Genomic DNA, 25,047 nt, shown 5'->3' on the forward strand with positions numbered 1-25,047 from the left:
ACAAAGCCATTGTCAACCTCTCACCACTGCATTGCTCATACTTTCATTGTGGCAGACCCAGGTGTTAAGCATGATAAACATTCTGATGCTTAATGTAGTGTAGCTATCACCAAAGTAACATTTATTTGGGCTGTAGATAAATTTCCGCTTGAAAAAACTGCATGCTCCCTAGCAATTACAATTAAAAGGAAAAGCAAAAGCTTCTCTTAATAATACATATCGCTTTGTTTATTTTAAATTATATCTGTAGCTTTTGTACCGAAAGAATGTGTTATCATTTTTCATACTGAGAACCAATTTTTATACAAAAGGAAGACGGGTTTGCTGTTATCTACCGAATTATCAAGGATTTAGTACCTGTAGCAGTTTAGGTACTTCAGTGTTGCAGTTTGGCCATGGCCGGCAACAAAGCACCATGCGGTCGCTCTATTGCCCCTCTCCCCACTGGTGTGGGGTGGAGAATGGAAAGAAAAAGGCAAAAAACTTGTGGGTCGGGATAAGGGCAATTTGATGGAATAGCAAATGAAGCGAACAGTAACAGCAATAATACTGTTAAGGAGAATATACAAAACAAACAGCAAAATGCACAGAGCAACTCTCACTGCCTGGTTCCTCACGTCCTCCCGAGTCGCGATTCACTTCCCCCAGCCCAGCTCCCCCACATCGGAACCCAGCATGACAGCCCATGGTATCGAATACCCTGTTCTGTTTGGCCAGGTTGGGTCAGCCCGCCTCGCTGTGTCCCCTCCTGGCTTTTGATGAAAATTAACCCTGTCCTGGCCAAACCCAGGACATTCAGGGACGTACCCAGCAAGACGAGAAGTGTGGTAAGGACGTCAAGTTGAACAAAGCTGCACATGAAGGGAATATTAAAGAAAAGAGACCGAACTCCACTGGAGTGACAGCTGCACACAGCACTCTAGGAAGGGAAAAAATTCCCAAATGTTATGTATACATAAATCCATGATACTCTTGGTAGCAGAACAATCATGCAAAGCGTTACATATATCCAGAATGCTTTAGCATTAGAAAAGACTTACTTTGTCTACCAAAAGGCTCAGTAACATTTTAGGGTCTGTGAGAGGTAATCTATGTAATTAGTAGAAACAATTTTGAGTAGAAGTCTGTGCTACCAAGATTTCCTTCTACCAATATCAGTGAGCACTTGAGCACAGAAAATACAGACCTGCTTGCTTTTACTAGAGTAACTTTGGTTTTCTGTCCTTTGTGTCAAATCCATAAGTCCTGTTCAAAATTCTATTCAGAATTTTCTTTTCTAAGGTTTCCACCGACCTTAATTCTGTCCTGGAGGTAGGGATACCTCCGTCTAGCTAAAGACATCTGATTTTGCAAGTAGATTTTCATCCAGCTATTGTCATTCCAACTCTGTGTTTGAAAGGTGATACTGTTTTTATGGCAGCCAAGCAAAATGATTTATTGTGGTTATCCACAGACTGGTAAGTCGCAGCACTGCTCTTAGTGTCCCTCACCTTGAACTGCATGAGTACCTTTCAGACTCAGAAAAGTGATTTAGGCTCAATATCTTCTTGGTCTTTGATCTTAACTGAAACTGCCATCATGGGAAGCAGTAAGAACCACTTGTCTTGTTATATTTTAAAGTGATCAGTTGTTCACATGGAAGTGAATTGAAATTTACTCTGTTTCACTTAGAAAAGGCCAGTAGATACAGACCGGACAATATATTAACTACTGTCTAGCACTGCAGACTTCAATCTGATAACCTAGAATCTGTGAGAGAGCACAACTTTGCACCCTTCATTACATTTTCAAGTGTCTCCTTAGTTTGATGTAGTACTTTAATTGTATTTTAGAAGTTAAGATTAAAATTTACTAAGCATTTTCTAAATAGGCAGCACTAAGTTCTACACTACATGAAATCAATTAAAACAGCAGGTTGTTAATAATAATGTCTTTCATCTTTATTGGACATAAAACCAAACAAGGCTAATTAAACATGGGTTTTATTTAACACCCTCCCTGCTCCCCACACTGAGGAAAACAGCAATAGTTGTCAAAAGTCTTACAGAAGATATGTGCTCTACGCACAGAGAATTTCTGTTGTGGGTAATGCTGCTATATCAACCTCATTGCTATCAATTTGTTTCACTGTTTGTAGCAATACTTTCCTGCTGATTGAAGAGGTTGAACACAGCCATTACTGTCAACTCAAATCTCCAGATATTTCAGCCCTATGCTCATTAGCAGGTTTTGCCCATTTGTCACACTACAGCAGTTAAATACTTGAGTTACCAGAAGCAGTTTCAAAATAAAAAATTTATCTGCTCTTACTTAACATATTCCAATCAACATTAACATATAGGAAGTTTGAACAGGTCTCAAAGAAAACACTGCAATACTAGGAGAGGAGAAAAAAAAAAAAATCCTATCATGGTTTAGCTCCAGCCAGCAACAAAGAACCATGCAGCTGGTCACTCACTACTCCCTCCAGGTGAGGTGAGGAAGAAAATCGGAAGAAAAAGGCAAAACTCATGGGCTGGGATAAAGACAGTTTGACAGAACGGTAAAGGAAGAGGAAAATAACAACAATAATACTGATAAAATGAATATACAAAGCAAGGGATACACTGTGCAATTTTCTCACCACCCAATGCCCAGCTTTCTCCGGAGCAACAATTATCCTGCCCCGGCCAGCTGCCCCAGATCTACAATGAGCATGACATCACATGGTATCAAATACCTCATTTGGCTAGTTTGGGTCAGCCATCCAGCTGTGTCCCCTCCCAGCTTCCTATGAAAATTAACATTATCCTAGCTGAAACCATGGCAAATCCTCATAATCACATTCGTTACCATCACCTTCTGCACTAGAGAAAGCCTAAACAGAATACTCTTTCTGGCTGGCCACCACAAACAGTTTTCGACTCCCTGTTCTCACTCTCTCCTCATTGTATTTTTTATTTCTCACCTAAGTAGCTTTCTTTGCTAGAGTTGATGTGTGCCATCAACTTTGGGCCCTGCTAAAAAATCTCTGTTCATGTAAGGCTATCACAACATTCTTCTTGCAGCACACTAATGAATTCCCCATCACGTCTGCTCTTCATACTTCCTGCTTTGATGTCTTCTCAAAATGGCACACTTATCCCAGATGGGTTTTGCTTTCATTTCTGTCATCTTAACCCACCGCTATCACCACCCTTCCACTCAAATCGTATGTATAGCTCCACGCTCTTTTTCCACCTTTCTGCATCTTTAAACGGGAGCACAGCTACCTCATATTATTCCATCTTTTCTTCCTTGTTTCTCCTAGTTGTAAAAACTCAGATATACATGAGTTTAGCAACATGAGTGCAGTGGGCCTCTCTGTCCTGAATCTTGCCATTTCACATTCCGTCTTCTTTCTCATCCCTTCCCATTTTCAATACCTTTTCTATGTTTTCTTTAATCCTTAGATTTTACATGTACCCTAGTACATGACACCTGATACTCATTTAACTTCATCTCTTCATCTGCCTTCTCTCAATAAAATGAATTAAACTCATTAGCAGCAATTCAAGCTGCACTTTAAAGTCCTCCCTATCCACTCCCAACACCCCAACGCTCTCTGATACCAGCTCCCAAGCACCAATGCTCACCCAGAACAACTGTTTCTGTTATTCTTACTTTCTCTATGCAAACTGCTCAAAAACACTGCTACTCGAAGGGCCCACATTTCCCCTGACAATTCTTATGCTTTCACTAACCTGAAAAACTTGAAAACCATCTTTTTTACTTCTGCTAGATGGGGAAAATGCAACTTGTGTATTATCAGGTATCTCATCAGCCTAGATACTACTATACTACCACATACCATTAATCGCAACAAAACTGATAAGAATAATTTGATCCTCTTTGTTCCAAATGTGCTTATATGATTGAAATACAGAACTCAGAATATAATTTTCTGTTATCACTAGATCAACAGAGAAATCTGTTGCTTTTTAACACATTAAATATTTGTAATTTGTAAACATCGTAAGCAGTAAACAGGAAAGATGTTGGCGTGCTCAAACCTGAAAATTTGTATGAAATGGCACTTAAGTTGTCCTAAATGTATTACAAACAGGAGTTGGCTTGAAGCCAACAATGCATCATAATGCACATATAAATTGTCAGCATAATTTAAAAGAACTATATTGTGTTGCTATTTTTCACTTTCTGTTGATCGTACAAAGCTAACATTGCCATGAGGTTATTCTGTAAGATCATTAGTTTGCATCAGATAAATTCACCAAAAATAAACTCGATTGTTAATAAAATATGTCACGCAATCAATATTCAACATTTGTCAATTTAATCTGACTGAATTTCATTAACAAAGCTATTTTGTTAAATCAAATAATGTATGAGTCAGGAATTCACCTAGCTTGTGTGTTATCTGTAAAAACATCCGTATATTTCAAATAATCATTTAAGCCGAATAAGATAGCATTAATAACCCAGGTCATTCTTGTTTAAGATCAAATCTCAGTCCCAATTCATTATAGACCTTTGTTTTACTGTTCTCATTTTATACAGAATATGACCATTCAAAATATTTAGGTACTTTTCAGGGGTTTTGTACCTCCCAAGCATTCTCTTCTGTATAGAAACCAGTTTGTAGGAAAGCATCTTCCCCTTTCACTGTCAATAGATTTAGATGACAGCCAGCAAGCCTCGGTAAACCCCTGTAGTCATAGTAAAAAAATGACTCAAACACCACTTAGGTTTTTGTCATAAAAGTTTTCCTGCAATGGCAGCCAGTGTTTGCCCACTCTTTTTTTCCCATTGATTTAAGCTTTTGCTGAATCACGATCATTTATAATAGTCTCACTACCCTTTTTAGACACATTCTTCCCAAGCAGTGAGACAATTTTCACTGCATGTTGTCCAGGTTGAGTTCCCAGCCTGAATCCTCGGTACAATAATAGGCAGCCTTCCTAGACCCCAGGTCTCTCCAGTGCAGAAGCTGAGAGCTGCGAGTCACCACATCATCTCTGTTGACTACCCAGTATTTTGAACTTCCTTGCCTTCTGGCCTTCTTTCCAAGATAAATCAGAGCTAATCTCATAGAACCGCAGTTGGAGTGTGCAAGGGAACTATGACTATCAATGTCAAAAAGGAACAGCATTAGAAACAGATTAAATGGAAACGAGATGTGATCTAAAGACAAGAGAATGATTTAAGGTTCCTAGGTTTCATATATATTTTCAGCGTGTGATTCTGTATTTTGAAAATATGTGATGAACTGTGTAATAATCAAACCGATCTTTAATGCTTTCATGGAAGAGGTAGGGGGAAGTAAAGAAGAGACTTATTAGGTGTTAAAAAATTGCTCTGTGGTGTAACTTTGAGCTCCATTTCAAATGCAGTCACATTATAGATTGTTCTTGTGCAAAGCCTTAAAAATAAAAGGTTGGACACTGAATGAACCACCTCTGTTTAGAGATAAAAATGCAGCAAATGAATGGACAGATTAACAAGGAGGTTTCCTAGCAACTGGCTCAAGATAATGAACTTGCTCTCACGGGAAGAGTAAGTGTAATTCTATTCACTTGAAGAACCACATGTAAAAGTTACTTTACTGCAAAGCAACTCACAACCTCTTAGGATTTATGAAATGGAAAGGAAAAATTTCACAGGCAACTTTGTCTCTGTGGGGATGTGGGATCGCTGAAGAAGTATTAATTCACCAATAGTAAGTTGACTCACTATTTTTTTTCCTCTTCAAAACCCCAGCATTAGGGCAATGGGTGCAAAAGACAAATCCAACAAGGTGATTCTCATTGAGCAAACTATTTATATTACATGCTTCTTGGAGCCTTTTTGAGTTTGGGGAAGTATCTCCACATCAAAAGCAAATGCTGGGTATAGGTGGCACCAATTGTTGTGAAAAATTACTTCAAGCAATACCTTACAGATAAAGCTAATTAAATGCATTGCAGACACACTATGACCTCAGATAACATGCCACCCTGGAGCAAAGAGAACAATAGATTGACACTCAGCACTGGAGCTGCCCAGAACCTGATAAATGGGCTACTTGGGAGAATAATATCAATTACACAGTAACTTATTTTCCTAGAGAGAACCATTTGTTATGACAGATAGCATTGATGGCTGTATTATTATTCTTTCGCTGCTTAATGAAGACCAGGAGTATGTTCAGTATTACAGCAGGTCCGTAGCCGATGCCGGCCTTTAGGGTTACATTTATCTTAAAATCACTGGAAGTTGGCTGTTCAACCTATCTCTTTTGTTTTGGTTTTAAGCCTTACCTTTGTTAAAGTACAACATATATTCCATGCAGTAAAAGTTTATACTGAACAAATTTAAATACTTTTGATACTTGACTAAATAGCTAAAATATGTTATTCAGAACACCAAGGAATATAGATATTTCTAATAAAATGCTGCTTTGAAATAGTGCACTTATTGCAAAATATGCCCTGTCACAGAAGAGCATAAAATTAGTGGAATAAAAAGCAGCTTTTAAAACTGTACACTTAATAAAGTCTAAATTTACATGTAGAAAATGAAATTTAAACACCACTAATTTCAGCTTTGAATAATATTGGGACCACATGGTTGCTGATACACCAGGCTGTTCTAACTCATGTTAGTCCAGATGTGAGTTCTTTCTAAACTGTTTGTAACCGTGTCACCCAGATTTTGTCTTCCCCAGAGCGGAGGGTATGTCTCTGCTTTTGCTGAAGCATTATGCCTTTTTCCACTGAGAGAAGACTAAAAGCAGAAGAAAGAGATTCTGACCTTAGATACTTTTCTTAATGGAGCCCCTGCTGCATTCCCACTTAGCAGTATTTTTAAACTGGATTGTAATCGCTCAACTTTAAGCAGCAGCTGCAATGACGTGATGCAGAGATTTTTCTTAAGATTTGGAAGGCCCACACACCAGTTTACCCACCCACCCCCATGCCACCCCCCCAGGCCCTATTATGGCCTTGAACTTCCTGAATTTACAGGATAAACTGATCAACAAAATAATCCATCTTCCCAGACTTGGAAGAGTCTGTAAAATTCATAACGATCACTTTATAAATACCAGTGAATATCAAATAATACAGTATTTTTTAGAGGTCCTGGTGACACATAGCTCCTACTTATCTAAATGGAAGCTAAAATGTCTCATTGTTTCCCATGATCAAGAATCTAATGTCTGAGCATGTATCCATCTGCGTTAAACACAGTGAGTTTAATTTCTTTCCACTCACACATCCTAAGCAATGCTGGCTGCACATCTTGTTATGCTGTAATAAATGTAAGTGTTTCATGGGGACCTATTGTACCACACTGCTCTCCACTTTCAGCAATGATTCTTTCAATTGCTGCTTGTCTGCCCAGTTACACAGGTGTGCAGATGAAATACACATATTTTTCCTGATAAGAACATTAGGATTCACACAGTCATGAACCCTCTGGAAGTCAGAGTGACAGCCAAGATTTTTAACAGCTCCTGCGCAATGAAACCAGGCATTTGCTATTCATTATGCTTTTCCTCCCACTTAACAACAAAACACACATTAAATGTAAACTACCCTCAAGAGAGAACAAATGTGGACTGATTTTTGTCTTATCCTTCTAATAGCTAAGGCTTTGTACCAGAATCACTAATCGTCTTGAGCAACCTATATTTCAGTGGTTAGTGAATGGTGCTGTGCTAGACAATTTAAAAAATTTGTATCCTGAAGTTGACTCCTGGTAGGAGTGTGTGCTCTTCCTTTGCATTTAGAGCTGCAGAGTACTCAGATATTATTTTCCCCTGCTCTGATTTCTGATATGCCAGAGCAAGAATATAGAAATTGCATTATGGTTTGACTGGTTTGAGTATCTTCCCACCAGCAACATCATTAACAAGGCCACTTCAGAAGGTGAAACTGCTATTGTATTAACACTCTTAGATCTACAGGGTTATTAAGCCATAGATCATGCCCACTTTCAGTTTGGTCGCAGTGGCAACCTTGATGTCCCACCTCTTTTTTCCTGCTTTGTATGTGAATATGCTTCAGTATAGGTTTTGCCTTGATGCTACATGGAATATTATGACAAGCTCAGATCCAAAAATACAAATGAAGAGAAGATTGGCTGAAGAAGGTATGCCAAGATGTGCTGAAAAGGAATTCTTCTATCCTAGTAAGAAAAACTAAATTATAGCAGATTTGATCTTGGAACCAATCACATTTCATCTTGTCTTTAATGACCTTGGCATAAGAGATAAAAGTATGCAAATGACAAGGTACAAAACTGGAATTATTATCAATAGAGCAGATGATGAAAATAACACATGAGAATGGACAAGAAATGTAATACTTCAAAGCACAAGGTCATGCACTTATGGACAACTGGTTATAAAGTGGGAGATCATAACCTGCAAATGATTGAGAAGGATAAAGAACTAAGTGCAAATACCCGAGTACAGAGTATGTGACAAAAAATACAGGGAAATATTAATCTAAGTGAAGTCAGTGATGTATTTCTAGCACAGATAGAGAAATATCAACATGTACACTCCTAGTAAGACTTTATTTTGAATGCAGGATACAATTATACTCATTCAGGATCAAAATGCACATGAATATTATGACTCAGAGGATATGTCCTTCGAGGAAAGACTGTCAATCTTTGCTTGGTTAGCAAAGTAAATAAAATCTGAGAAGGGAAATGCCTACACTCAATAAATGTTTCGTATAGTGAAACATCAAGGAGGTGCATATAAAACTTGTATATAAGTTACAGTAATATACATTATATTATATTAGCTATATAGAAATCAATTATTAATACATAGTATATAATGTATGGTAAATATAATTTAACAGATAATTTAACAGATCTGTACTATGTTATATACCTTATCTTTTACATCAGACTATATTATATTACTATATATAAAGTACTATAAATTATATATATTTTTATATATATTATTATATAAACTAGATCATATAATAGTGAATAGTGAAATAATAGAATAGTGGTTCATATAATGCAACAATATTATATATTACAAATCTTAAATTAGAAATTATAAATTATTCTGTCATTATTAAAATTATGCATTACATAATAGATTGTATAAGTGCAATAATTGTATCTTATATATCACGTAGTTATATCCACCAAGGGTTTCATCCGAAATGTTTCTGTTCATCTGCTTAATGAATTTCTTTGTGTTAGTATGGAATCATTTCCTTTGAGCATGCAAATATGCACAATGTGCTTTAAGCAAAGGCAAAGTTATTAAAACCTGAAATCCTCTTCTTTAATCTCTATTAATAATTGCATAAATGCAATGTGATAATCCTCAAAAGATGGTATTAGGGCACATAAATGTTGTAAGGTGAAAGCTGTAATCATGAGTTTCTCACACTGTACAAACCACCCTTGTGAACTACCTTGAACACAGATATACTGAATTTTAAACTGGCTCTTCATCCCTGTTTCAGCAAGCGTCCTCTGCAGATTTAATGATCAGGAACATCCTCTTGATGCACGCTGGGAGATATGGCTGCAGGGTTCAGACTGCAGCAGACACGGTGTCAGATGAGACGGAGCTGCTCGTGAGGGGTGAGTACACTCATGGTGCCACCTGAAAACACTATTGTACCAGGGAATTTAAATATGTAGGCTTCAGGGACATCTGTGCTATGTTTCACCATAAACTGACCTGTAGACTTGGCAAGGAGAAATAAAACACAGTTGGTTAACGGACATAGTCTTAAGAGATGTAATAGCATAAAAGGTATACCAGATTAGTTAAAATGTAGATGATTAACATTCACAGGCCTTTATGAAGTAGGTATGTGTGATGAGTTCTGTGCTTTTTCATGTGAGGTTTTACATTTCATCTTATGCTTCAGCCATTCTCTCAGGCTTAACCGTTCAGGAATATTCATTCACTTCCTAAGAGGAGGGACCGTGCAGCGTTTTGTAAAATGATAGATATGAACAATGAACCGAAAGCCCCCTTATATGACAGGAATTTGGGTTTTTTCACACATGAAATTATCACCATCAAATTTTGAATGCATCTTTAGACCCAGTCCTATAATCTGTTTAGTTGCTTTACCTGTCATTTAACATTCCTGATTACGCACAGGAACACAAGAGTCATTGTCCTGCAGGATCCCAGCTTATGTCTAGGACATGAACTAACTTACAATAAAGTAGGATGTTAGAACCATATGTGCATTCCGTTAAGCAGAGTATTTCTGCATTCTGCACTACTTGTGTGTGTGCATGAACATGTGTGTTCAGTGCCTGACGGGACTTGAGGACTTGCAGTCCACTGACTGGCATTACAACTAGTATGTCCTGCAATATCGAGACAGATGGATCCCTGCTAGGTAGCACAGCTGGGCAGCCTTACTCTGGATTATAGATTTTTTGAAAGAGTAAGTCAAGGTGGATATTTTATTAACATCTGAAAAACTCCACATACAAAAAAATCAAAACTGTTTGGAGATTATAATCTTTCAAAAATACATATTCTATGACATTCCACCACATCTTTACATTTGATATGTTCATATCCATCACTTTTAAGACAAATATATGCTTTAAATGATAAGGAATGTTTCTGGCTGACTGCAGGGCTCTTTGTATTTTGATGAAAGTAGCTGTTAGGTATTTCCATAAAGTCATTTTGAGGACCATCAGATTTCTATGAGCTATGGCACTACTGGGATGGTGGTATTCAGTTGCCTCAACACAGACCTATAATGTCATTTTAGCTGCCTTACGAAATCTGATTCGTCTTTGTGGGTTATGCGAGACTTTATGTGCTACCTTTACCTCTCAGACAGGAGCTGGAGGCTTTATGGATAGGTAAAGCAATCTCAACTTCAATCTCATTGAACTTCTTAGTGACAAAAAAAATCTCTTAGCTTACTGTTATCTGGGATACTGCAGACCATCTACAAAAGTATTTTTTTAAGAATACTGGTTATACAAATGAGTTTACTGAATTTGATGTAGAAAATAAATGCTTCTCTGAGGAAGCAGTTTGAGATGAAAAAAGGACATTGTAAGCAGTATCAGAATGTATGTACGTAGGTGTCTCATTACCATGCCACCTTACTGATGAATTGAAAACTAAGACTGGTTTATAATCGAATTTAGATTCAAATATACTTTGATTGCAATGTTCTCCTTTTCTTTTTTCTATGACTGGATAATTACAGGATACAGTAAGAAATGTTTGTGTCACTTTCACAGAATACTTCATACTGTGAGACTGCTTCTGTCCCGATGTAAAATTCAGTTTTCATGAAATTATAGGATATAGTTCATCTGCAGAAGTAGTTAATTTCCTTAAGATATCTGTAAAACTCATGCAAATGAGGGCAATAAGATCCTACTGTGTCAGTATTACTATCTCCAAAGTAGGATGGTTATATTTTGTACTGCAGCAAATGTTTAAAGCACTTTCAGTGCAAATCTGTCAATGATTGCTCTTCATAGAATTGAGTATTTCAAAAATCAAAAATATTTAGGAGAGTCTAATCTATCTCTCCTTATACTGTTAAAAGCATTTAATTTTCATTTCAGTATTACTAATTCTTTTTTTGCCACCCTATCTCAGTTTATAGAGTGCACACAGTGGTCTGCAATTTTGACAGTGTCTGCTGATCCCAAATTGCAGCACCTTTCAAACTCCTTTATGTTTAGGTTCTGGAGATCCTGACATTGCTTAGGAGAACACCAGCAACAAATTTTTTAATAAATATTTCAGTAAACTATGAGGAATTCCACCTGACAGAGGAAGTCATCATCTATGAAGAAAATCCACTGCAGTAAAGTCCGAAATCCAAAGCTGTATTATTCTTTATTTCCAGTATATTTTCTAGGTAAAATAATTTCATTTTATGCATATTATAAAACATCTTTGTGCTTTAGATGTTACAGCCCATGGCCAAACTGAGATAGCAGAGGCTTTGCTACGAATTCTTAGAAGTACCGATATAAGTAATGTTCCAGCACATCCTTATTCTGATCTTACTCTCTCTCCTTTAGCTTCTGCAGAAAATGCCAGTCTTGAATGCTGATAATATCATACTACCACACAACAGCATTTCAATTTTTAGGTATATTGTAAGGTTCATCTTAATATATCTTTGTAATTTCTATTCAAAAAATTGTTTTGCTTGCACCATTTCTACAGGAAATAAATTGGACACAGAGAATATATTAAATTAAAATAATTTCATTTTCCCTCCTTTAGATATTCATGAATATCAGAAATATTGCTACAAGCAAACTGACTAAATTTGTACTGAATTATGTATTCAACTGGTGTATTATCTTTAAGTCAAAGGGCAGTTTTCTAGAACTTTATTGCAAGTGGCTTGGAACACAGCTATACTTTGCTGCAGCCTCTTCGGATGGAGAAAGAAGAGACAAACTCTTCACAGGCTCCTGTTGCTCATAACTAACGTGCTGATCTTCAACAGACAGATATTCGTCACTGCATGTTCAAGAAATTTCAATGTCTCGGTATCATTTATTGTGGAGAAAGTATAGAATATGCTCAAATCATATTTATCTTTATTGAAACTATTCTCACTAGTTACTCTCTTGGAAGGTTCCTTGAACATAAGCCAGAGAACTAACTGTGTCACTATTTTTGCCCTTGTTCTTCTTTGCTCTGCCTTATATAGTAGCAGTTAAATTCCAGAAATGTCACCAGTGAAAGACAATCTGAAGAACATAGAATGAATAGTGCCAAGTAAATCTCCATTCTTTCGAGACTAATTACTTACAAGAAGGCAATTAATGGTGCAAGAAGATTTCTGAATTTACTACATATGTACATATATGTGTATGTGTGTGAACAGCAAAAGAAATGTAGACAGCAGCAAGTTTCTATTCTAACATTCTACAATGGGTTATAGACTTTTTAAAACTATTTTTAAATTCACTGTCTCACAGTTCTTCATCTTAGGTAAGTTGCAGTTAAATATACTTCTAATGTTTTTTCTATAACGATTTTTATTTAGTGAATCTCTTCCAGAAACACTACAAAACTATATATGAAAAGATAGTCTATATCATGTTTGTACAAAACCAAGATTCAAGTCCCATCAAAACCTACTACTCAAAACAAAACCTAAATACTTTTCTAAGTTTAGCCTCAGTTGGCAACAAAGAACCACACAGCTCCTCTCTCACTCCTCCCCTCTCCCCGGTGGGATGGGGAGGAGAGTCAGAAGGAAAAGGTAAAACTCATGGGTTGTGATAAAAATAGTTTAACAGGACTGTAAAGGGAGAAGAAAAGAACAACAATAATACTGAAAAAAACATACAGCGTGAAATTTTCTCACCACCTGATGCTCAGCTTGCTGCTGAGTAGCAAATCCCCTTCCTTCAGAAAGCTCACCTCTTAAATATTGAGCATGACATCATATGGTATCAAATATCTTATTTGATTGGCTGGTTTGGGTCCACCCAACCAGCTTCTTCTGAAAACTAACCCTATCCCAGCTGAACCCAGGACATAAGTGCTTTGAAAATGTGATTAAATTATGTATACTAAAGTAAAAAAACAACTTTTTAGTGGTCCCTAGTAATTTTTCTGCTCCTCAAATGCTGTTTTTCCAGCCCAAGGGTTTTTTTTTTCCACTTTCTGTTTCATTTTTCTAATGCTACCAATAATGCAGATTTCATTAGGAAGAGATGTTCTGCTGACAGCTGGACAAGCCAAGCAGTACATTATCTTTCCAGCTTAAATGTCTTGCATTTTAATCTTGGAATGGTTTGTGAATGAGAAGTATTTCAGTAGTCTCATACTAGTCAACAGTGACCTTCAGAGGTCGGCTGTCCTGACATACCTGAAATCTGTTTATATTCAGCTAGGCTACTCCTCAACTTGCAAAAGCATTTCCTCTCCAAAATACGGTTCTACAAAATTCTTTGCAATTAATCATCACAAGTTGTTCTTATTATCAGGCACCTAAAAAAGTAATTTGTGATCTTTTATTCATCCATCTGAGATCCACTATCCCCTCTAGATAGGTACCTTTACTGTGTGGAAGTCCCCAGAGAGGTCCTTTACTCTCTGAATACGGGAAGATGACAGACAGGATTCAGCTCAAAGACCAGGACTGATTTAAGGCAGAAGAGGTGATGCCAACCACTTACAGCTTAGCTCAGTAACTACAATGCTCATCTATGAAGTAGTATATCTCTTTTTAGCTGTCTCAGACCCCGCCTCAAAATCACACTTGTCTTTCCTCAACAGCATGCTATACCTACAGGCAGTAGATTAGGTGGGATCGAGATGTGTTTTATTCCCTTTCTGAGGCAGAGTAGCCAGGAGCACAGAAGTGAGGAGACAAACAAATGAGACCCTGACTGTGTAGGGCACAGTTTAGGGTGTGTCCAGCAACCCAAATATTTACTTCTTTTGTTGAGTTGTCTATTGTCCAAAAAATGAACATAGTCATCAGCGAAACCGTTGTCAAAAGCTTAAGCCAGTACACTGAAGTATGTATTGGGAGAGGGAAAAGCTAAATAATAGGCATGTGCCTTATGCACTGGATTTGCCCTCCAGCAGGGCGATGAGGCAGACTGTGGTAAAGCCTTAAATGCCGCTGCAAGATTCTCTGGAAGACAGTCATCAGAGCCCATAGCAGCAGAAGAAGGCATAAAGGGCAGGCTGAAACAGCTCAAGGACATCCAGAAGAGAAAACAGCTTTTCACATAGGTTGGTAACTGTTCTCGCACCAGGCCTGCACAAATGTGCTACTTCAGAAGAATCCCATAGCAGGAATTATGTGTGTCTGATGATCAGAGAAATAGTTTTAGTGGAGTGAATGAGTACAACAAAAATCACAGCTATGGACTTATATTTCTGACACCCAAGTCAATGCCTGATTTCACTTCATTTGTGCCTTCTGTTGTTTGCTCACTCAAGGAAAATATGTACAGAATAGCTGTTTGCCATGCAAACATGGATGTTTACAGGAGAATATAGATATTCACTACACAGTCAACAAATGTATTTCCCAGCCCATGAAGTCTTCAGCCATTTAAGAAGTGGAAGTGATTTATGGTTTTTATCAATGCTGTTCCCATTCTGGACATCAGTCCAAGACTAGTTTCCCTGCATCTGGCTACCAGCCTTTATTTATCCACCCAAATCTTCAACTTTCAGTGAATACTAAGTGGCAGAGAAGCAGAAGAGCAGAATGCTTCATCTTGGCTGATTTTCCATCTATCATTGGCACCCCAGTAGCTGAGCTGTTTCTATACTGATTTTTTGCAAAGAAGTAATTACCAAAGCAGAAGGCTCTAGGAGAGGATAAATATGCATGTCGTGTTCTGACACTAATTGTATGATCACAAACATGGTTACCAAACACCCAAGTACCAGCCAGAAGACTTGCATCTCACAGATGCCTCAGGTGATCTTGTAGCCAACAATGTGTCAGGTTTCCTCCAGACAATGCCTGCTTGCTAAGTTAATTTGTTTTGTAAAGCCTGTCTTCCAAAAAGGGCTTATTATATTCTTATTTCCCCATTATGCTGCAGAAATTTGAAGCAATCTGTGCATTCATATTTTCATTACAAAGGATATTTTCATGATCCTGTGTTTCCACCACATTTCACTGTAAAGACATTTAAAACACAAAATACTTCTGTCATAAAAAAGGTTGAGACCATGAAGGGGCTAATGTTTGTTACCTTACATTGGTCCAATCAACTACATTTAAAAAGGTCAATAGTAGTTTTAATTCATCAGCATAAAAGCTGTTACACATAGACAGGGAGGTTTTGAGGAACACCAGCAGAACTCACAGCTAAGAAGAATGTAAGAAGTCTACTTCTTACATTCACTTTTGGCAAAAAGTATCCCTTTGCTCATGAAACACATAGTTTCTAACAAACTCCTTTGAAGCATTGCTTTGCCACAGGCTGCAATAAGGAAAAGGTTAAGTACAAAATCTCATATCAGAACGAGCCATTATGCATTCCTTGCTCTGTCTTCTGCAAGTTTGGAGGGTTGGCTTAGAAAAGCATCTATATAGTTCAGCAAAGAAAAATAGTGGGAATTGGGAATGTCACACAACAGTCTAATACGCTTTTACAAAGGTCAGCGTGAAGTTCTCCATAGCCTGTTAAGAGCAGAGATCCCTTTCACCTGCACTGAGGTGAGTAGTACTTCTGGTGCAGCAGCAGTTTCTGAGAACACCAGGGAGTTTCTTGCAGATTAGAGGATCACTGCAAAATTTACTACGATACTATTAGCTGATGTAGATGGGGACGGTGCTTCAAACATGTAGACCCAAGTGAGTGATTTTTTGTTTATAAAGCTCTATGTTGTTACTGATGATAGTGACACCACAAACACCAATGTTGGTTATTTTTCATGGTTATCCCTTTTTTACATCACATTTCTTTTTAGGATCATTAAGACTGTGTTAGGAATACAGGGTTGTGAAGTTTGAGGATTTTTTTACATCTGTGAAAGCTTCAGTGCCTAAACAACAGCTCTAAGTCTCCAATATTTTAATACTTATTTCACAAATGAAAGATTTTTAATCAATTACTGGTTTAGCAAGTTTAAGTTGTCAAATAAATTCCACCGGTTAAGTCCTATTTTGAATTACTCTTGCACAGCTGGTTTATAATATATTATGCCCAAAAGATTAAGTAGCATTGATTGCAGTCTACTATGATGCTGGATGCGGCATTACAAACGACCTTACAACAGTCTCTGGAGCAGCCACCTTATCTCCAGATTACCAGACTTTCTTTCAAATTGCTCCACTTACGTGGTCTAGGTACAGCACAGCCTGATCTCTGGTTCTGCAAAGGAGCAAATGGTACTGGTCCTAAAGTGACTTATTCAATATTTGACTTTCTGCAATGTAAACAGTGTAAACTGTAACCTGTAGCAGAGGTTGACACTACAAGGTAGCTGTGTCTGGGAGATCATAGCAAAAAAAAAAGACCACTAGCTTTTTGCAGAGGAACTACAGTAATGCAGTAGCCAGACAAGTTTGCTCATTTTTTTAATTTGAGGTTCTAACTAACAAAAAGTGTAATCTGCTGTAACAATAAGAGGTTAAATAAATAAAATGCAGAAAAATTATTTCTGCATGTTTCCTTGCATTCATCAATGATTACATAAAAGATTGTTTCAGCACATCTAGTACTATTAATATTTTATATATTTATATAAAAATATTTTACATATTATGTATATACTATAAAAGATGCTTTAGGAGAAACTCCAATTAAATACAACTCAAAAATAATTTTTTGGTCTCAGTTCTGTTACAAATAGACCTGTGCTCTCTAAGTATTGATACAGTTAACTGTTTCCAATACCATCTCATCGGTCTAGACTTAAGCATTTTAGTAGATTTAGATGCCAGATATTTTCTGTGTGTTTTGGTAACAGTTTGTTCACTGTTTTCTTTTATTGTCCTTTTCAGTTGTTATGGATGTCAATAGCTATTGTGCTTTTCTAAAGGAAGAAAAAAAAATGTCTAGTCTTCTTAATTCTCTGGGTCAGTGCTGTACATATTAGTATATGCAAAGTTAATTAAATCCTTTGAACTAAACAAATATCAGTACAACATTCATCAAAAATCAGTACAACATTCATGGCAGGAAGACTCCTTAAAAATAAGTTGAAAATCAGCTTTCTTCTACAACATGTAACATACATTGTAAGACTGTGCACTGAAAGATACCCAATGCACTATGCATGCCTACTGTAAGTAAAATGAGCTTTAAGATCAAACAACTACCTGGAAGGTGTAATATCTTGAAATGGAGAAAAGACCAATCCTGTAATGTGAAGGAATGAAAGCCTTCGTGACTACAAACTGTGGTTTAAGAGTAGACATTTTGTGGTCTAAAAATAAAAAAGAGGTTAAAGCCATTCATCTTGTAGACTGGCAAAGCTACCAATCTAAGCAAGAAATCCACCCTCATGATGTATTTTTGGAGAAGTAATGTCTCCTCTGAACTCCAGTGACCTGGAGCAAATATAATGGAGGAACTGCTGGTTAGGTTGACCACCCTGCTCCTTTCAATAGTGATATTGCCAATAAAACATAAAGACAAGCACTTGGGTTTAAAGGCCATCAAACACAACATTATTAAATGGAACATAAACAAGGTCTGCAGCTTCTTGCTGGTCCTAGAAATCGCATTTGTGCTGTAGCAAGGGCCAGGAAGATGCCCTACGCACAGACCCTATTAATTTGTCTCAAAGAATATGTCCATAATAGTAAACTGCTCCCTGAGGCCAATGGGTACAGCAGAGTTCCCATCCACACAGCTACATTCCCGGTCCCCCCTCCCCTCTCAAAACAGGATGGGCATGACAAACTGCCTGTTGGGAACTGCCCCAGCCCATGGTAATCCATTAATTCTGCCAACGCATTGGCTGGGAAAGTCATAATTGCACAGGGCTGAAATTACCATAGGAAGCTGACAACGTAATAGCACTTAGGATCAGTGCCTGAGTTCAGATCTGTGCTTTGGCCCTTTTCAGTACATCAGTGCAGCTGAAACATTTACAATATTGGAAGATAATATATTACTGTAAACGGGGCATCAACCCTTTAACCCACAGACTCCAGATCAAAACGCTTCCAGCAATCTGATCTTGTAACAGGACCTTTGTTATAATATCTTCGGTGGTGTCAAAGGGAAAGAGATTCACACCTTCAAAATTTTTTTTTTAAGAGTTCAAAACAGATCCTTTCTTCTACCCAAGAAACTTTTTTACAAACATCAACTTAAATCATATCTATAACTTCAGTCAAAAACAGTGCCTGGAAACAAGTGCAAAAATACAAATCAGATGTGGTTGTGTTCACAGACTCAGTGCCTGAAAGACATCCATGCAGTTCCAGCAGTGCTGGTGCCTGCACTGTGACTGCAGAGAGTGAAGGAGGTGGCACGCACCAGAACTGGGACAGATGGCAAGTGATGCCCTACTAAAGGTAGTCAACAGGACAAGCCAATGAAAGAGGCGTATCTAAAACTCAGTCTCTTACTATACATGAGATCTGCTAGCTATGTCATTCACAATGCAATTCATAGGCTACTGGTGCTTTTCCTCCTAAGGTGAAACTTTGTTTCATGTTCCCTGCACTGTCCATATATTTTCTGTCAAGTCACAACTGCCACCACACAAAGATCCAGCTCAGAGGTTCTGGACTCCAGTCTAGCATCTGAGCTCACAACACTCCGATGATCTCAAGGTTGCCTTGCTCAAATACCCTATTTTTAGGTTTGTACAAGACAAAGGAGTCTTCAGGGCAAAAGAGTACAATGTGACATACCAAAGGCCTTCTCAGGCAGGACACCAGGAATTTCTCCTGGAATGAGTCACGACTATTCAGGTTGTAACATTAACGTCCTCTCTTTCTTACTGTCCAACCCTGAGACTAACCTCTCAGTCTAACCTGCCGCTGGCTGGGGTATAGCCTCTCCATCTGCCCAGGACCCTTATGTATCTACCTTACAGAAAGTTACACCACACATAGAAGGAACGGAGACGTGGATCTATCCGCTAAAGTCATAGTGCCTATTGCATTTACTATACATCAAACTTTCTCTACATCCTCTTGTTTCCCACCACACGCAAACACATAATCTGCCGTCGGTGGGCACAGTAGAAGGGATTTATACTACAACAGTCAAGCTCCTGTTTTATCAAGCACCTTTCCTATTTTTCTGTAGTTACTGCCTCTTTCTTTTCCTCTTTTTCTTGACCTCTCATCTTCTTGATGACAAACCTGTATACTTTGTCACTCAGAAAGCAAAATCTTCAGGTCAAGAAATATGTGTTCGGAAACTGCTACATATCAGGCTTCTTAGCTGTTCAGTAAAAGTAAGAATTATCCTGGTCAGGCAGCAGTAAAGTAAATCAGCACACAGTCTGGCATTCACAGGAAAGGGCAATGCCTCTCTGAATGACTCCGGCTATTGTTGGTAATAGTCTTTCAAGAATTCTCACATTAACTTTGTACCATGGCAAGTAATCTAAAGGACCTCTCAGGATGATCATTCCAACAATAAAAAGACACATAAAACAAGTTTGCCAAAATGCAGTCACGCATGTCCTGAAATGAAGTATCAATCTATGGAATTGCTCTGAAAGAAGATAACTGACTAATATCCTTGATGCTGGGTTTCCAGTGCTCCTAGAGCTGCATAAGAGCCTATCGCAGCCCTAAATGTCTTCTCTATGAAGGTCGACCGCACTGTAGTGCAGTTATGACCAGTCATTTTCGGTGTAGTTTCCAAAGAAGCATTTGAGCAGACCATGCATTTTTTCCTCAATTGGCTATTCTCCACTCAAAATTGTTTTAGAGATCCTGAACAATAACACAGCCTTTGGGAGAGAAGCTTCTCTGCATTAGCCATCCGGCTGACACCATGAATGATTACATCCAAGCATAAAATTTAATGAGATTTCTACAAAAATGAGTGACATCTGCATAGCACTCAGGTCCTGGCTAACTGTCATACATTTGTCATCACTGAGGCTTTTGTCCTTTATTAATCCGCTTTCAAGAATGCCTGCTGTTGGAAATGGAAATGCTTTTTAGCAGTCATCCTGCAGACTGTGTAAGAGCACACATCTCGGAAAGCATAATGACACATTGTCATGCCTAGGAATGCATTTAAAAGGTTTGAAAAACATGAGAGAACTCCAACAACAAAATAGATTGAGAAATTAGCAGGAGACTTTAGCATAACTTTTTTTTTTTTACATCCTTTAATAGAAGTAAGATGCTTGTTCTTTTGCTTCTAATACAGTGGCTAGAAACTCTTTAACAACGTTTGGTGTGCATGGGAGAAATATTGTCACAGAGGAAAAGTACTGAAATATTTCCCTTTAATTTTGTTTGTGGTTGGGACGATGATATAATGCTGGGCCTAGGGCTCCAGCCCAGTAAATGATTGTATCAAAATCCCAGCTTTTCTTTAAAGCTTCCCTCATGGCTACAAATAAAAATTTCACTAGTATTTTCCTACATCAACAGACAGCCTGAAACAATAGATGATGGAGATTGAAGATCACCGTATTTTATTAAATTAGCCCCAGGACTTGCTATTCTGAGACAAAGGCCTGACCTGGTGCTTGCTGTCAAAGAACAGCAAATACTTGGCAGGAAGGCAGAAGTGGAGAGGAGACACCTGTCTGCCATGTTTTCTCCCAGGAAGAAAAGCAAGACCTTTCGACTGCAAAGGAAGATGGGACTCCAGAAGGCCAAGAGTCACAACGTGTCCAAAGGGTGGCACCAACTTATCCCAGCACTGCTTGTGACTCAATCAAAGGCACTGACAGCTGTGAAGTCAAGCCTGCTGAGCAGGCAGAGCAAGGAAAGAGGAGAGACTCCCAGCACTGAAGCTGCTCACGACTCATGGAAGTGGAAAATCTTTCCCTTCCTATAGCCCAGAGCTGTACCCTGGTCTCCTGTGAAGAGGACTGCGGTGTGTTGTGGAGACAATCTTCTTCCATCTTACATCCATAATACTGAACTTCACTGAAATCTTTCCGTTCCTGGAATTGAAGGAATTGAATCATTTGAATTTCAAACATTCATTTGTCTTTTTTTGTTGTTATTATTTCTAAATGCCACGTATTTACAACATTTTAATGTCAGTCAGTTGCCTGTAGATCATTGCCAAGTAAGCAGAGGCAAGTGAATTGCATAAATTACTTTCTCATTTAAAAGATTCAATGTCTTTTTCACTCTGAAGCTATTGAGCCCAACTACTACAAAACTCTGATGATACCGTTGTCATAGCACATGTAAACATGCTTTTATTGAATGCATATCAGAGAAAATATAAATGCAGCTGCAAAGGACAAAAAATCACGGCAACAAACAATATTTCGGTTACAGTGTCTTTTTAGCCTTTGATATTCAGATATATCTGTTTCTGCTCACAGACTAAGGATGCTAGCCAGCAAAAGATTTGATTGCATAAAATAGCACTAAAATATAATAATGCTGAGCTCAGTAATGCAGAAATGCTGGCTTCAACTACCACTTCAAATGTAGGCACCAGACCTGAGTGTTTGCCACCCTGATCTGCAAGTGCTGAGATCTGGCTGTTCAGCAAGAGGGTCCACCCCACTCACCACAGCTCCTGGGAATGGAGGTATCCAAAGGACCTGCTCCACTACAGCTCATGCTGTACAAGCAAACAGCATTTGGCTCCCACAGAAGTGTAGCAGCAATTGCTTTCTATTAACAAAGTTGTTCCCATCATCACCCTTGCTGCAATTTCATTTTGAGAGAAAGTATCCAGTAGTGCATTTCTGATTTCACAGTCCATCTGTTTAGGAGCAGAAGCAAAACTTCAGTCATCAACAACAGGATGATGGAAAAGAATCAGAAGGGTCTTGAATGTCAAGGAAATCCAGATTTGTCATAAATAATTATAGCTATTAATAATATTAATATTTTACAGAAGTATTAAGTCCTGTCCTTCAGGACTTATATAAGCTTTGAAGTATAAGAAACCACAAGAGAGATGTTTATTCTGCATTTACCATTGAGAGAGATGCACATTTTCCCCTTAACATCCGGTTACAACAACTGTGGTAGTAGATCCTGAACAAGGAGAACTTTGCCTCCGATTTAGTTTGGCAAGTGCAAACAGACAATGTTTTCCAACACCAGTAATATCAGTATCAGGAGGAATTTGGGGCTGGGAGTGGGACATTATAGCCATGTTTCTCTCTGCAAAGTCATTTTTGCTACCAGAGACCTCACTTATTGGATCAGCTACACGGCCTATACAAATGGTGATTAGCATATTCTCATCTGGTGCCACTAAGTGGAATAAATAAACCTTTCCTTTCTCAATAAAGAAGTTGTTCTGGGTTTTTTGGGGGGGTTTTTTTGATGGAACCACAGGAATTATCAGCCTTCAAAATTTTTGGGTTTGAGTTTTGTTTTGGTTTTAATAGATTTCAATCAAACAGTTAATGGACTTCCAACGGGATAGTAATCCAGGTGGTTTTCCTGAATGAGTGAATTTGAGAAAAAGGATGAATGCTGTATTCTTGATTCAGTTATTAGTAATACTACTGTTCTTCAAGAAGCACATATGAAACACCTGTGCTTCATTTTTATCACTATTTGTCTTTCCTACTGCTAAGTCTCATTCAAAGAGAAGATGTGAATGCCACTGTTCTATCTAGCCTGGATGCTTCTTAAAGTTGCTCTTTTTTTCCTTTAATTTTAGGTTCAGAACAACTATAACAGGATTTTTTTTTAATCTGTTTCTATTTCTAGTTCTTCTGCTGTCACTCTGACAAGTTAATTGATACTCTCCCACACACCATTTAAAGAGTAGAAACCATCACAATTTACCAGCAGAAATCGTGAAAATTGTCTCCATGATGTAGTAGTGTGGATTTTAACTCTTGTATTTCATGGATATTGAACTCCACCGAGTATTATTACTGCTCATTCGCGATGGTGGTGTGGTCTGTTTGATTATTCCACTTTATTTCTAGGTCCTCCTGGTCCCCCAGGGGTTGTAATAGTGGAGGAAATTACAGACACCACAGCAACACTTTCCTGGAGTCCTGGGGCAGACAATCACAGCCCTATCTCCCTCTACAACCTACAAGCACGCAGTCCATTTTCTCTTGGCTGGCAGACTGTAAAAACAGGTGAGAAAAACTTTCAAACGGCACAAGTAGACTGTTCAAAACTCCTGCTCATCATAACAATAATCACCAGCAACTGCAGGAACAGATACTCTTAAGAGAACAATGACAAATTAAAAGCACTGATTTTTTTTTTCTTTTTTCATTCCCTCCATATTACTTAGCAACAACTCTAAAAGGACAACACAAAGACACCTGCCATGATGCATCTGTGAATAAGCAGAAAGCTCTTGCCTATATCCTTCAATCTGTGTCTTTTCAGGAGTACCACAGTGCCAAGAACCTAGCTGTGATTTCTGACATATTAGATCCTTGATGTCTATCATGTCTAATGCCCATATTGTATGACAAAGTCCACTTGCCACTAAGACACTGCATGTGAGCTTCAGATTTCTGAGTAACCTACACATTTCTTTACTGTCTGCAGTTCCAGATGTAATAAGTGGTGACATGGAGTCCGCTATGGCTGTTGAACTGAATCCTTGGGTGGAGTATGAGTTCAGAGTTGTAGCAACCAACAAAATTGGGACCGGAGACCCAAGCGCACCATCACGAGTGATCAGAACCAATGAAGCAGGTAAGAAGAGGATAAAACGGTTATTTTTCCAGGACTACCAGAAACAAGAACTATTTTCATAGAATAATAGACCTGTTCTCTTCTCCCTGGTACGCATCTGTGTGTTCGGTCATCACTGTTCCAGGGTGACATTCTTTGTAATGGGAAGCCAGTTTGTTTTAATTACAGGAATATAGTTTAATTTACAGAAGTTTCAAATAAACCCATTCCCTGCTGTTTTACTACATCTGGGTGGCCTTACTCTTCACCTTAGACTTAAGCCATTTCTGCCTGCCCTCTGGCAGGCTTCCACTGCTCTTGAATTGTAGGCCGCTTCTCAGTCTCTTCAAACAATGTCTCTGAAGCAGCCTCAGAGACTTATTCTTCATAACCTCTCTCCTTGAAGGTGTACAGGATATTTTTCAGCAAGATGCAAAAGCCATGGGAAGCTGTTTAATTTGAAATACCTTGTACTTAAAGTGTTACTTTGTCACGCACCCTCTACCATGAGCTGTAAAGCAATTTCATTTTATTTCTGACTGGGATGGTACTGTGGGACACCAGGAAAAACATTTTATATCCTATTTGGGTCTCCTGAAAATTACAATGGTCTTGGAAAGTTTGGAATCAGTGATAGCAACTTGGGCAGAATTAAGGGAGATAAAGAAGGACTGTGAATCTGAGAAAAATCCCTAGGCAGCTAAACACACACATTTTAAGAGGCAGAAAGAGTTAGAGGTAGGGTTTGAATAAAGCCTCAGAAGACAACTGCATCTCAGGACACTTTCAGATTATTCTTCATTCTTCCTTG

General features: G+C 38.2%; 1 protein-coding gene across 5 annotated transcripts in view; it reads left to right on the forward strand.

Annotated features, from left to right (window-relative positions):
• The window catches only part of CNTN5 (contactin 5), a 745,090-nt gene that overhangs the window by 672,941 nt on the left and 47,102 nt on the right, over window positions 1–25,047 (forward strand). For 4 of the 5 annotated variants that reach the window (XM_075417787.1, XM_075417827.1, XM_075417796.1 and 1 more), the window contains 3 exons: window positions 9,462–9,582; window positions 23,525–23,683; window positions 24,108–24,257. In XM_075417787.1, the coding sequence (XP_075273902.1) occupies window positions 9,462–9,582; window positions 23,525–23,683; window positions 24,108–24,257 (430 nt within the window). The remainder of the gene's footprint in view (window positions 1–9,461; window positions 9,583–23,524; window positions 23,684–24,107; window positions 24,258–25,047) is intronic. The other variant, XM_075417816.1, reaches the window with a different exon arrangement.

This window comes from Opisthocomus hoazin, chromosome 1 (genome assembly GCF_030867145.1).
Source record: "Opisthocomus hoazin isolate bOpiHoa1 chromosome 1, bOpiHoa1.hap1, whole genome shotgun sequence".
NCBI lineage: Eukaryota > Metazoa > Chordata > Aves > Opisthocomiformes > Opisthocomidae > Opisthocomus > Opisthocomus hoazin.